General features: G+C 37.8%; 1 protein-coding gene across 1 annotated transcript in view; it reads right to left on the bottom strand.

Moving 5' to 3' along the window:
• SIM1 (single-minded family bHLH transcription factor 1) overlaps nt 620-14,757 on the bottom strand; it is a 40,502-nt gene continuing 26,364 nt past the window's right edge. The window contains exons 9-11 of the mRNA XM_021393052.1: nt 10,908-11,073; nt 2,899-3,304; nt 620-2,061 (exon numbers count right to left, since the gene is read on the bottom strand). Coding sequence (XP_021248727.1) covers nt 1,331-2,061; nt 2,899-3,304; nt 10,908-11,073 — 1,303 coding nt within the window. The 3' untranslated portion in view covers nt 620-1,330. The remainder of the gene's footprint in view (nt 2,062-2,898; nt 3,305-10,907; nt 11,074-14,757) is intronic.

The raw sequence follows: 14,757 nt of genomic DNA, 5'->3' as shown, positions 1-14,757 counted from the left end.
GGCCATGATAATATCAACATCTGTAATGCAGTTGAATTTTTTGGAACCCTAATTTCCCTCAGTATTTTTTTTTCTGTATATATGACTGATTTTGATATTCCTAATATGTTCTGATATCCTTTAATTTTTTTTGCTGTAAGCAAGAAAAGAATGTATATTTCTTTTTCAAAGCCATACCAATTACTTCACTTTATGTCAGAGTACTTACAACCTTCTATGCTTTCTTAATTTGCTGCAAAGCTTTTTCAAAATTAGGACAAACCTCCATAATGATTTTATCTGTCCCTGACATATTCTTATAGTTATGCAGTTGCTTTTGTATTTTACAGAAAATTTTTTGATTCTATTGAGTTTCTTTTGTGTTTCAGTTTAATTCTTAATTGTTTGGCCATTTATAGCCACTTTTTCTTATGCTGTAATTATTACTGAATGGCATACATAGCCACGGTGTTAAATGTGTATACCTTTGACCACTCCTAACTCCAGTCTATTCTCTCTGTTTCTCCCAAGGATTTTATTCCATTTCACTCCACTTCCCCCTTTTTTGCAGCCTTTCAAAAATGAGGGCAATCTCCCATCTCTCCATTAAGACAAACAAGACCTATGCATTTCTCAAAACTGCACTGAGAAAGACCCTCCTTCCTTCTTTTAAATACAGTTGGGGTATTTGATTATTCTAATTATGAGGATACTGCTCATTTGACTCCTTTCAAATCAAGTGTATGTAAATAACTATGCATGTAAGTACACAAGAAAATAACAAATCAGAGGAGTTCTTTCTCCCCTTTTTGATTTTGTATTGGTTGGCCATGGATGCTTTATACCACGGAGCAGCATAACACACTTGGCCTTTACAGAATAAAAAGATCACCAGATATACACATTTTGATGTGTATTTTGAAGGAACACATTCCAACTTTCTGTGATAGTGCATAGCAGTTTTGTTATCTGGGATCTGTGGGACACACACAGTTCAGAATATCTGCCCTGGGCAGCGTTTCCAAACAAACACCTCTTACACAATGCGCATAGATGGCTCTGCTAGCCTGCCCAGGTGCTCCCTACCTAGACCTCTTCCATCTTTTACATCTCAAATGGCACCAACTTTGAGTTTAGCTCCATTCCCTCTAACCCTGCATGCCAGTGCATTTTTATGTTTTAAAAGTAACATATGTTAACCAACTCATTTTCCCAAACCTTAGGTTAGTCTCTCTAGTGCACTGCAATATATCAAATGCTGGTAATGACAAGGGCATGAAAACATATAGTATCTTCCAATTAGATCTCTAAGGTTACTTTTTAAAGCACAAAAGTTTTTAGAAAAAAAGTGTCAGCTTCCATTGGTTATTATAACGGATGTCCCTTTGTGTCCTTGTGCTGGATCTTGCTGCATCCTTAAGTGAGAAGTCACATCAAAGTGTGATCCATTGCAGCCTAGTGAATAGTTTCTAATGGTTTCAGTGTCATATAGATGCTCCAGGGCATACCCAGTTAATGTGTAAGCATGCTTATCAAAGTACTGCCTGTGGGAGTTGTAATAATTTGGAGAAGCTGCTGGGCGATCACCTGGAGTTTGATGAGGGGACATGTCTGTATTCAGGTAGTCTTTAGCTAGTACCAAGCTAGATTTTGATATTCGGTCAGAATTGGGACTGCTTATCCTAGACAGTGTTGTGGGGCTGTTGTCATAGTCATTTTCATGAGGGCTCATAATCTTTCCATCCCGTTGCTGGATGTGTTCACAGGGTGGAGTGTTGGCAACCGTTTGGATGCGGCAGATATCCCCCGCCAACTGCTGCTGGGAGTAGTTTGCAAAACAGATAGTGTGTTTCTTCCCTGTGCCGTTAATGGAGATCAGTGGATCGGGGGTTGTTTTCCGTAGCTGTAGCCTGTTTTCTTCCTCTTTGATCATTTGCTGGGTGGCTCTTATTAGAGTTTCAATTTTGCTGGGCTCATGTGGGCTGCTCTGATACTGTTCAGCACGGTATCGGTCACCAGATTCACTTGCAGAACCGGGATCAGGTGAGCTAACAACACTGTCCTCATCCCAATGTCCTCTCCCTGGGAAAGAGAGAAAGGCAACAAACATTGAAGTCAAAGGAAGCAAGCAATCTTAAAGAACATGCACTCTGAACATTATTTTGCAGACAGAAAACCATACAGAGACGAGTGAATTGTGACAGTCACCAGAAACGCCCATGGTAGATTCTTTGCTTTTCAGGATAATTTTCCTCAGATTAGAGTAAAATAGTACTGTTCTCAATCTCCAAAAGACTTATTCTGCAAGTCAATGGAACTGTGCTAATTAATTCTTACAAACTCTTTAGATACAACCTGTGTTTGACAGATTATTTTAATAGAAAAGCAGCGGTTTATGTTACATCTGCCCTTACAACCTTAAACTCTGATATTGGTGTTAGCTGCAGTCTTTCATCTCTCAGACTACATTATAAACCTAAAGGCCTTTGGATTTATCCAAACACAAGATCAGCCTTTCCCTGTGAAGTTTTGATCAGTTTCAGCTTCTTAAACTGTGCCAATGCACTGCGGGTGCAACCTGCCAGATACCCAGTGGTGTTGATTATGTTGAAAAATAGTGTTCTGTAGATGTGAATTTGTTCTGCTGTTATTGTGCTAATTTTATCTGCTGCAGTTTCCAAGGAAATAAATAGGAGGCCTTACTTTTGGAGCAACCTATGTATATTTTGCTGCAAGTAAAGTAGACCATTAAACAACTTGAATTATAATTATTTCTCATTTCTATACCCATGACCTCTGAATCAGGAACATGCATCATTTCCTCTGTCCCGCACAGAGAGTTGCATGTTTATATCATGTCTTTGAAACTGTTGCTTCATTTGAGACAGTGCCACTTCTGAAAATCCCGTTATCTCTTACCATGAATCCTGTGCACTGAAGTTATGTGGGGCATACTGTTCTCATACGCTTCTCTGCTTTCGGGGGATGACTTTGTCAGGGGCAAGGCTGACCGGGAGCCCCACCAGCCTTCCCTCCCTGGCTGCGGTGTGCCAAGGAAGTATCTGCCAGCTTCACATCTGCCTCCCTCACAGGCCTGAGTATGGAAATGTCTATCATCGCCCAGCCTGGAGTGGTCGAGTGCAAAACCATAGCAGAGAGCGCTGCGGTCTGAGTACTGTCTGTAGGCACAGGAGACATCATGATGCTGGGAGCTTGGCCTGTCCGTGGGCTCCAACAGCTGGGGAGAGGCTGTGTCGGTGAGGGGGCTCCCACCCCACTGGCTCTCATGGTCAGATTCAGATCTCTCGGTGTGAAATCCAGAATACTGAAAAACAAGAGAAACAGCAGGGAATTTACTGAGCCTGGATGAAATCTGCAAGTATCGGCACTGAAAATATAGAGTATGCACAGGATAGGGCGTTTTCCATGAGCATGCCCACACGTCTGCACCTTCTGATGGGACTCTTCATCCTTTCGTGTATTACACCCTGTAATGAGCTCACAGATGACAGGACAGACCTCATGAACATCTAAAACATCTCATGTCAGCCCTTAATAGCCATCTCTTTTATGATGTGTGATATTAGGATCACCAACATCAGTGTGGCAAGTCAATATTTTTTTAATATATCCAGGTTTTTCTCATTGCCTTGAAAGCTGCTGCTTATGTGCAGCAATGGTGCTCCAAGGCTCTTCTGCAAAAACACTTTTAAAATAACACCACTCGCAGAACATACTCTCATGTCAAATTGAAACTGAATGCATCTGTGAGTTCCTTCTCCCAGATTCCTCTTTTCCACATTTTTTTCCTTACCTGGCATATTCTGAAACTTATTTCCTGCTATTATTTGGGACAAGAAAGTTTCCTGTGGATACAGGGACTCCCCAGACTATTACAGAGTAAAGCTCTAAAGTGACGGCAGGTTAGTAGGAAGCTAGAAATCACAGATCTGCCACAATGTGGGAATAAGAAAAATCCAGCAATATTTGCCAGAAAACAACAACAAAAACTGATAGCTAAAGCAGACAGAGCAAGCATTTTGTCACCCTCACTTAAGCAGAGCCATCCCAAGACAGAAAAAAAAAAGCTAGCAGGCAGTTGAAAAGCAGACAGAATAGCAGCATTAATGTTGTGACAGAAATAAGTGTTAAGTAAAATTTCATAAATTTCTAGATATTCTTAGTAAGTGTTTGAAACTTTTGGATATTTTCTAGGGAGAAAAAAAAGAATTTTTATTTAACCTCCTAGGATTTAGCTATCTCATTTTTTAATCTTTTTATTCATTGGAAATGTCAAACTGCATGGAAAATCTTTAAATCAATTTCACCCATGATTATGGTCTGGGATGAGACCAAAGCCGTACATGCTCACCTCTTCAGTACTGCATACTCATGTCACAAATCAATGTATTACAGCATGAAACCTTGGAATTCTCCCATTCCATCATTCACCTTCCAGATGCCCACTCTGCTTTTTCTTTTAATGGGCATTAGGCCTCTCTCCTTAAAACATAAACTTACCTTCCTTTTCATTAGATTGAGTTGCTATGAAACTCCTCATTATCAGCCAGGATCAAGGTTTTATGCACTTACCAATTGAAAGTATTGACCAGATGTTTGACTTTCAGAAACTTAAACCATCTGTGCAACATCAGTAGTGGAACTACTTCAGTTTTGGAATTTAATTGGGTATTGCTCCAGTATTCCAGTTCATATTTGTGAATACTGTTTGTCAACAAGGTAGGCTATTTAAAGGCAAGAAAAAAGCATCATGGCTTTGAAGAGGTCGATTATATTTTGTTATTATTTGGTAGAATACCTGTGGGCAGAAGGCTTACTGGTAGTTGTGGAGGAGGCCAGCAAGTTAGTATCACCATAGTCATTGCAATATTTTAGTAATGAAAGAATACATCTAACTTTGAATGAAAGTAATATAGTTAGATAGCCACGAAAGGACTCTTACATTTCAGCAACTCAAGATAACTAGAAATTCTATTCAGCCATCATAGTTTTAAGTGATCAGCTGGAACACTGAAGTTTTCTACTATCCTAATCTAACATTTTCAAACTGCTTAGTCACAAATATATCTTCATAAATACTGACTAAATTACTGTAAGCGTTTTAACAAAATATACGGACAAAATGATGTTTTCAGTTAAAAAATATATTAACAAAATTTTAACTATAGAATTTTAGCTGGAATAGAAATTCATAAAACAAACACTGCTTTTGTACCTGTTCTTACTTTTGATATTATTTATAGTAATTTTTTTGGATTTTGAATTGTTTTTCATAAACTAGATTTTTTTTTAATTTAAAAAGTTTCAAACAGACATGTAAGATAATATAAATGTAAATCTAAGTACAAAAATATTGAAAGTTGATTTATTTTCTTATTAAAAACAAAACTCGGAGTATGCACTCCTTTCAGGAGAAGGATAAGAAAAAATATTTTCCAATCATTTTATTATGAATGTTCATATTTTGACAAATTATGATAGTAATAAATGGATAATAAATGCCAAAGATTCTTTCAAATCGAAAATTCTGAATTTCATTTGGCTCTACTAAATGTTCTTCTACCAGTTCTCTGTTTCTAAGGATACATTAGGGCCCAACTTAGCTTCTTTTGAGAGGAATTTCCTCTTTTAACTGAAAATATATATACATGTATTTTAAGTCTTAGTCTTAACCAGAAGTGATTCAGTTGCACAAGCTTTTCTAAGAATGGGAAACCATATCAAAGGGTATATGTTCAGCATGTCAGAAATGCACCATGTAATGTCATATAACCATGTAGTCAAGACCAACAATGCTTCATGCATTTTCTTTGTACTTGATGTAAATGATGATGATTTGAGATTTGACCCTTGGCAGCTGCTAGGCCATGGACAGAATTAAATTAGCACTGTGAGCTGCTTGTGGCCAACATCTACCGACATTTGGTACAACTGCTTATATTCTTAAGGTAGAACATAAGCAGACGTAGGCCAAAAATATGTCTAATTCCTTTCAAAGTTAATTACATCTCAATTTGGCATCATCTAACTGCCTCTACTGCTGCAGTCCTACGACTGCCTCTTCTGGGAATCTGATGTTGACAGGTGGAGACTCCAAATAAAGGCATGCGTGACAAGTTGATGGGGGGAGAAATGAAAGGATGATCTAAGATACTGCTTTACTGAGATGGCAGTGGAAACACTATCTCTCATGTCAGAATTAGGCTCCCATATGCCAAGTGATGAAAGACCGTAGAAAACAGAATTAGATTTAATGAAAATTCTGGCCAAATAAAATTAGTGAAAACATTTTTTTTTCTTAATCCCAGTCCTGCCTCACCAAAAATGTTTTTCTCTCTGCCATTTTTGCCCTTTGTCTACTCTCAGTAGAATTTATTGGCTTTGTTCTTTGGCAAAGTTTAACCAGCAGACAGAACTTAAACATAATGAAGAACTTCTTCAGACAGTCAACATCTGAAATAACTTTAGACGTTTTCTGAATTGTCTTCTAATGTAAAGAACAACAATAAATAAATCAAATGGTCCTTCAGCTGTTCCAGATACTAGACATCACAGAATCATAGAATCCCCAAGGTTAGAAAAGACCTCCAAGATCATCCAGTCCAAACCTCCAACTACCACCAATATTTCCCACTAAATCATGTCTCTTAGTACATTTAAATATTTCTTGAACAGCTCCAAGGACAGTGTTCAACCACCTCCCTGCGCAACCTGATCTAGCACCTGACCACTCTTTTGAAGAATAAATTTTTCCTAACATCCAACCTGAATCTTCCCTAGCACAATTTGAAGCCATTCTCTCTAGTCCTGTTTCTGGTTACGCAGGAGAAGTCGTTGACACCCATCTCTCCACAACCTCCTCTCAGGTAGTTGTGGAGAGCTATAGGGTCTCTCCTGAGCCTCCTCTTCTCCAAACTAAACAATCCCAGTTCTCTCAGAAATGGAGATTTGCAACAGCTTTTCTTAATCATTCTCTCTAGAAATGCCTTCCAAAGTGTTAATTCAGTGTACCATCACAGTGAGGGCACACCAGCAGGATTAGCACTGACACAGAAAGGAGCTACTGGCCATCACAGATGCTCCTTTTACTCCAAGAAACACTTCAGAAGAGCTGAAGGGGCAAGAAAATAGGAAAATATCAATTTAAAGTCTAAGACATGCTTACTGTAAGGGAACCCATGGAAGTGACTCAGGCCAGTAGATGATTTTAATATTTCTTGAGTGATATTTTGCCTGACCTCTCATTCTTACAGGTGTCTGACTAGCTTAAGTACTCATCCTGACATATGCAGCAACATCAGCCTTCTACACATACACTGCCAAATGTTCAAACAATAAATGTTATAGTCATCTAATTTTCTGTCAGCCTGCTCAGATTTTTATTGTTATGAACACTAAATATACAACAAAACTCTCTCAGAGTCCTTTGTTCCATGAAAGACTTTCACTACATTAGTGTTAGCAGCTTTCCTCTTGATTTGTGTCCTAACCATGAGAAAAAAACATCACAGATGCAGGCAGCATTGTACTAAGAACATATGCATGCTTTTAAATCACTTTTATCTTACTTTTTACTAATGTAATCCTGAAATGTAAAATATGTTCTTTTTGCATTCACTATTATAGACAGAACAGATGGTGAAAGGCTTAGATTAAAGTAATACAGCATGTCCATTAAAATAACCCCCACTGCTGGTGACTCTTCACCAGATCAGGAGTTATGTTTACTATAAAAAGAGGGTTTTGCTTTGCTTTTGAATGTGCTAGAAGTTACCACAGCCTTAGGCTACAGAAAGAAATGATAAACGAAAGGCTGACTAGAATTCAACCTGATCCTGATATCTTTACCTTGTTCTTAAAAGGAGTAGGGGATGTGTCCAGGTAGTGGTGGATTGCAGAATTAATCTATTTGTTTAGAGTAGCCATAAAATCAACTTACCTCCACTATCAGCTGTGGGGTAAGTTAGCAATAATTAATATACACTACTGGAGAAATCTATTACTTCCAAAAATTTGTGAATGCTGTAACACAGACCAAAGTCCCCATCCAACAGCTAATGAATGGGTACATCTCCATGCATGCAATCTCATTACATATATACTAAATGTATGTATATTTATATGATCTTTATCCAAGAACCAAGACATGAAGCAATAGAACTTTATCCAAATTGACCATAAAACATTTTAATTAGAGGCAGACAATAGAAAATTTTAAATATTTTCTTCAAATAATCATCATTAACGAGAGACTAAACTCCAAAGCAGCTGTTCAGATGATCACAATTAAAATGTTTTTCCACTCTTGTTGCTACTTCCTGTTTACAGAATAAGTGAGGTCCAGGGCTACCTTTTAATAACATAAAATAAATGAGGTCCAGGACTAGATTTGAGGAGCCCCTAGCTATTATTATTATTATGGGCAAAGACTGTAGGTATTTTTTAACCAACTCACAATTTCCTTTTCCTGCATACCTCCGTCAAGTCTTCATCTCTCCAGTTTTTCCACCTCCTCTTCCAACTCCCTTACACTCCAGTTGGACAGAGCTATAAGAGCACTGTTCATAGTGCTTTGGCAAATCCTTGAGCTGTGCCATGAATTTTGAGTTAGTTTCTTCACTGCTCACCCTTTTCCTCCCTGGGACAGGTTTCACAGAGTCTGCAAGACTACTAAGCTAACATCAGTCAGATGATGACCAGTACCTTCAGTTTAATGAACTCAGTGAAAAAGTCTACGAACACCATATTGCATTACGTCTGTTTTTGCATTAGGTTTGAGGGGATAAAAAAACCCACACATTAACATTTTGTTAGGTGACCAAAACACTCCCTTTTTGCCCTAGAAGTGAATATTCAGCTGAAACTTATTAACGTGGTTTTCTTGCAGTTCACATCTCATGTAGCTATCCTAGGGGCACACAGCTGGCAAGGGAGTGGATTCTCAGTCATCACCCAATAAAGCATGTGATTCCCTTTTCTCATCAAGAGTGAAGTTGCAAACTAAATGCTATGAAGAAAGGAAAAAAAAAAAAACAGGAACATATATTTAAAATCTCTTGGTTGACCTTAACTTTGAGAGATTACTTTCCTCACTGCTGTTATTTTACTAATAAATTGCTTTCTTCCCTCCTGCACCAAAAAACAGGCTCCTTTGTACAACAAAACCCGTACCCTCACTTTCCAGCCTTGGCTTCTGAATCACATTTTAATTCTCCACAACTGACTGGCAAATTATGTGGGCTGGAGACCGAGGGACACAGATCATACCACCTGCTGTATGCTCTTTGCAACAGCTTTTCTTAATCTTTCAACAGTTTATTCACTGGTTGAGAAGGACAAGAAGGATGCAAAGCCAAGCTGCCAGCATTGCTTGTGGTGATGTGCTGCAATGAACGGTATGACCATTTTTCAAGATACTGGCAACTAGTGCTGCTGCTTACTTATGAATGACGAAATCTGTGACTTTACTATCAGTTGGCTGGTAATAGGGATGCAGAGTGAAACTGGAGACTAAATACCATCATCTTTCAGACAGCAGTCCCTGATAAACCAACAGTCTCAACATTGCACTGTTAGTTCAATAGTTTTTCTGGAGGCAGAGATAATGAAGTGGTGCTGATGAAAGTCATGCTGCAAAAAGCAAACTTTGCTGGGAATATGATAGGTCTTCAGTTGCAATTGTCCTGCTAGTAAAGGAGGACTTCTAACGAAGGGTAATTTCAATAAATCAAAGATAATCATCTTAAAAATATATGATTTATATAACTAACTGTATGTATTTCACTGATTCTTTAAATCACTTTTATTACAATTTTTTGCTGTAGAGCACTCAAATGAGAATGCTGTTCTTTGATAACTCAGAAACATGTGTGAACAAAAGTTTGAACAGTGACAACAACCTCTGGCAAATTTAGATGCTAAAATTAAGCTTCCGAGTTCCTATAGTTCCTCTGAAACTCTTACCCTTGGTACTTTTGAGGAGAAAAGGAAAGAAAGCAAGAAAATGATACAGACACGTGGGTTACATTGTTCACTCATAGGAGTAAGTTTAGAACAAATAAACTACAGTCCTCGGTGTAATTATTGGATAAATATTGATATTTTAAAAGTATATATCTCCCCAGTGTTATATCATGAATGCATATATTTCTATCCATCATGTAGTGGAATAAGAGCTGAAGTTGTGCAACATTTTTTAGGAAACGTTCCACAAACCAGATTTATTTGAAATAAATGGCTGGCAATGTAATAGTGCAAATGCTGTGGCACTGTCTGCAAAACGGTTGCATAGATCTGTTAGGCAAGCTGCAGGTCAGAGACCCAATAGAGTCTGGCCCATTGTACAAACAGGGGCATGCTCCTAAAACATGAAGCATGAAAATGAAATCTGGGAAATTAAAGTCTACTGGTAGCAGTGGCCACCTACCAGTGCTTTCTGCCTTCCAAAGCTGTCTTGTTCCAATTCAGCAAGCTAGCTTGTTTCTTTCCCTCCTCAAAAGTCAGTCCTTTTGATTTACATTTCAGTACTAAACTGCTGTCAAACATCTGGCAACTTTCTAGATATGTTGAAATTATCAAAAAGTAAGGTAAAGCAAGTTTCCTCAAACTGCAGTACTCCCAGTCCTCTCGAACCAAGTATTTCAAAAGCAACATTTTCACTCATCCTTCTGTTCACTCCTTATTAACTCAGAGCCCTGCGCTGTTATTGTTGTTGATTATGATTTATTATGCATGCTGAAACATAACTGCTTGAAGAAATGTTTACCTGTCTCAATATCTTATAACCTGTTGTCTTTTATTCCCTTTGAGAAACATGCTCTTCGGCCCATTCTAATTGTGCGGGTTAAAAAAGCAGTCAAAATCAAGATATTCAAAAAGATTTAATTTTGTTTTCCAAAGACAACTACCTGTGGATACGGTGATGTCCTTGATTTTGACTTTGTGCTCGAGAGGCGAGATTTGCTTCCCTTTCTATTATCCGTTACGGTCGGAGTTGAATTTGCGTATGAGAATGCCGGCTTGGTAGCTGTGACCTGATCCAGGGAGAGCTGTAGTCCTTTATATTCAGTATCCCTATATAAAAGGCAAAAGTGAAAAACAAATTCACTTCATATCTTAATGGGAAACATACCTTCCTTCTTAGCGGGAGTGGAAAAGAAAGATATTTTTAACAAAAAAAAAGTAAAGCCATACAGTATACCAACCCTAATATATTTATGTGGTACAGCTTACTAAACAGTAGCACTATTTTCATACTGAAAATATGATTGCTTTTTGCATCCAACTGTTATCAACATGATCTACTTTCTCAGTAATAAAAGATTGAATGGGATGGGAATTTCTGAGGATGTTACTACAGTTCTGCATTGATCACAGAGCTGAGTAATAGGACACATTTTCCTCAAACTTTTAACTATACAGCTACAAACTTACCACATGTGTATATATGTGGACACTAGAGCAGGTGTAGGGGTGCACATAACAGCCTCCACATGCAGATGGTTAAAAAAATTAACATTTTTTTAAATAGAAAACATTTATGAACTAAGTTTATATTTTTCATTATTTACAAGGTTTCAGGCAATTGGTGTAAATTTGTGAATCTTTATTCTATGCATCCTGTGAGCTTTTATTCTTCTGTTTGAAGAGTCTTTTACGCTGGGAGAGCTTTCCAGACAGATGAAACAGCTAAATAAATAAAAATCTTGTAATTTAAATGGTATGCCACATACTCACAAAGTATCAGAAGTTTTCTATGAGGATCTAGGTATAACGGCAACTCATGACATTCAGTATTATTTTCTTCAAACTTTCTAATAAATACATAAAATAAAGGAAAATTGGCACTATTCATGATTTCTTCCTAACCGTAATGAGGGCATATGCTTTAAATTGTACCCCTCTGCGAACATCTGTGCTTCTGTTGGTACCCAGGGGAGTAAGAAACGAGCTCTTCAGCTTTTATGTAGTCATACGGAACCTATTCTGACAATGATTCATTTAAAACGAACAGAGAAAGAGTTTCTCCCTCACCTACCTACCTGGAGGAAAAGAGGAAGGATTCATGGCTTTTCTCTTCCTTTGTGTTAATCAGCAGAGAAGGAGGAGAGCAAGGAAAGAATAATGCTTCACTTATGCAGTCAAAGAGGCAACATATTCATTCAGACATTACCCCATGCTCTGTCTGAACCTAAAGATTCATTCTCATAATAGCAAATTGTTCACCCAGCTCTAGCAACAATATCTTGTTCTAGAATCACACGTATATTGATGCAAGCCGTGACAGTTTGGTTTTATTTTAGAAAGGAACTTCACCACAACCTGAACACATCACAGCTTAGTACACTGAAATCCTTTCAGATAAAAAGCAGATGCAGAAGGATAAACTTGGTAAGTCACTGAAATAAATGAAATAGGATGATTATTTGGACAGCCAAAGATAAACCTGCAGAATAGATGATTTATTCAACCCAGTTCTACACTAAAATTTGTTTGCACATGATAACCAACAAACGTGGTAGAACAGGCTGCTTTTTGACAATGCAGATTATGTGTATGTATCCATATATATGTATAACACATAGAAGCAAATCACTGCCATTAGAACTGTGCTGACTACACTGTTTCCAGTCCATAATGGGCAGAGATTTGCTGAGCATAATTACTGATGCAGTGAAAAATTACTTCTTAATGTATGTGATCGTTGCTTCAAATTTTACCTTTAAAACTCCTCGATAGTATTGGCATTTCAAACACCATGCCTGCAGCTAAAATTTCTGAATATAGAGAGCTTGTCTGCATATTTTGAAATCTTTAATCTTTCCCGTGCTTACCTCCAGAATTTTGATCCAGACACTCAGACTCAACGTGCAAATCATGTGTCCATATCAAAAGTCTTATCAAATTACCTTCATATTATATAAAATATCAGAAACATAGGATGTCCACTAATCTTCACATTTAGCAACTACAGTAGCATGAGGTATTATCAACTGTCCTAAAAACTATCAGTCTCATCATGAAATACACATTCCCCCTGGCAATTTGATTATAAGGAATCATGGAGGAAGGGTCCTGTGGTCTCAAAGTCAGATGCAAAATGTGTTACATCCACAAATCAGAATGGATTAAAACCAAGCCATTTTGCTTTTTATAACCTACCAAATTTTTTGGTTCCCATCCTACTGGAGAAGCCCTGCCATTATATACCCATCTTTGGTGCATGCCAATATCTGTTGCCTTCTCCTGTCAGAGTCATAAAAACAATTGGAAGAAACACCATCTCAGTATTCAGACCATAGACTATCACTTCAACACTACCTGCCCACTCTTAAGTTCTGTATAAAGGCCAAGCACTGAAATCTAAGAGACTGTATTGTATAATGAATGGTTCTAGGCCATGAGAATCTGAAAAACAGGTATGTCAGATCTGTCCAAAAATCTTACATGATGTCATATATTACCTTCCTAAATCCTTAGTATGTCCAGTGTGAGGAGCTACCTTCTCAGAACACCACACGTTGGAATAAACACCAAAAACTAGTATTTGCAGCCAATTGCTTAGAACAAGTAGAAAAAAATCTGAAATTTTTGTTGCTGAATGTAAAGTTTCTGGGTAGAAAACGAACACATCTGTGCTCTCCTTTCAGATGAAACACCTGGAATTTTTTGTATCATCAAGACATGAATCAATGCCATCCCTATCCTAGCACAGCTACCCTTCAGAAGATCCAAGATAGATACCAGAACACCACTAAAAACAGGCCAAGATAAAGAACAGAAGTTAAAAAAGAAAAAGAAAAAAAGAAAATATGGAAGATGGGTTCTCAGTGTCAGATGGAGGAGATGTTCCATCAAGAAATGAAAATGTCTGAGTATATCCGTATGTATTATGAAGCAAAGGACTAGAGGAACCAGAGCTCCTAGTGGTGTACAAACTACAGATGGAATTTCTGACAACTTCCTGGAGTCATTTATTGAACTTCCACGAACCACAGTACTGCAGTCTCCAGATTACTGCTCTCAGACACCTGAATCTACTATTACACAGTCACATTAACACAGTAGTCCTGCATGTTCTACAAGTAATTAAAAAAAAGTAGTGGGTATGAACACCTTCCTCTGAGGTCCTCATCTTCAGGATCCTCATAATCTACATCTGTCTATATGAGACTGCTGAGAGAGAGAGTGATATGGCATGTGTTCAATTGCTAACAGTATGTTGCTGACAATCTACTATTTATCTCATTTTCTGATGCAACTATCATCACTATAAAACATCAGAATATCTACAGGAAATTAGCTCTTAAATGAAGAACATATGGATCAAACTGAATCCAGACAAGACCAAAGTGATACTTCTTTGCAAAGAGAAACACATTGAAGACCTCCACCTTTTCATGATAGGAAACAGCCATTCTTTCCAGAGTTGGATGGAAATTCTAGGTTCTCTTTGACTCCTCAGCATATGCTTCCCAAAATGTATTATTTCTCCTCTCTTGTCCCTTCTCCCCCCAGACAGAACTGGCCCAGTATGGTCAATGTATCAACCATCTACAGACTGAATTACCATGCTCCACTGTAAGTTAAAAGAAATCAAAAGACTAAACACAGAATCCTCTTGATTAAAAATCCTGTTTCCCATTGTCTGCTCGGATGTGACTCCCAGAAGCATTTCTACTTTGCCTTGTCACTGGCTCTTCCAATGTCCATTATAAACTTTGATCCTAATTGTTGAATTAGAGCTAACATGATGAA

This window comes from Numida meleagris, chromosome 3 (assembly GCF_002078875.1).
Source record: "Numida meleagris isolate 19003 breed g44 Domestic line chromosome 3, NumMel1.0, whole genome shotgun sequence".
Taxonomy (NCBI): Eukaryota; Metazoa; Chordata; class Aves; order Galliformes; family Numididae; genus Numida; species Numida meleagris.
The sequence above is the reverse complement of the archived record's forward strand: the minus strand, read 5'-3'. Positions and strand labels throughout refer to the sequence as shown.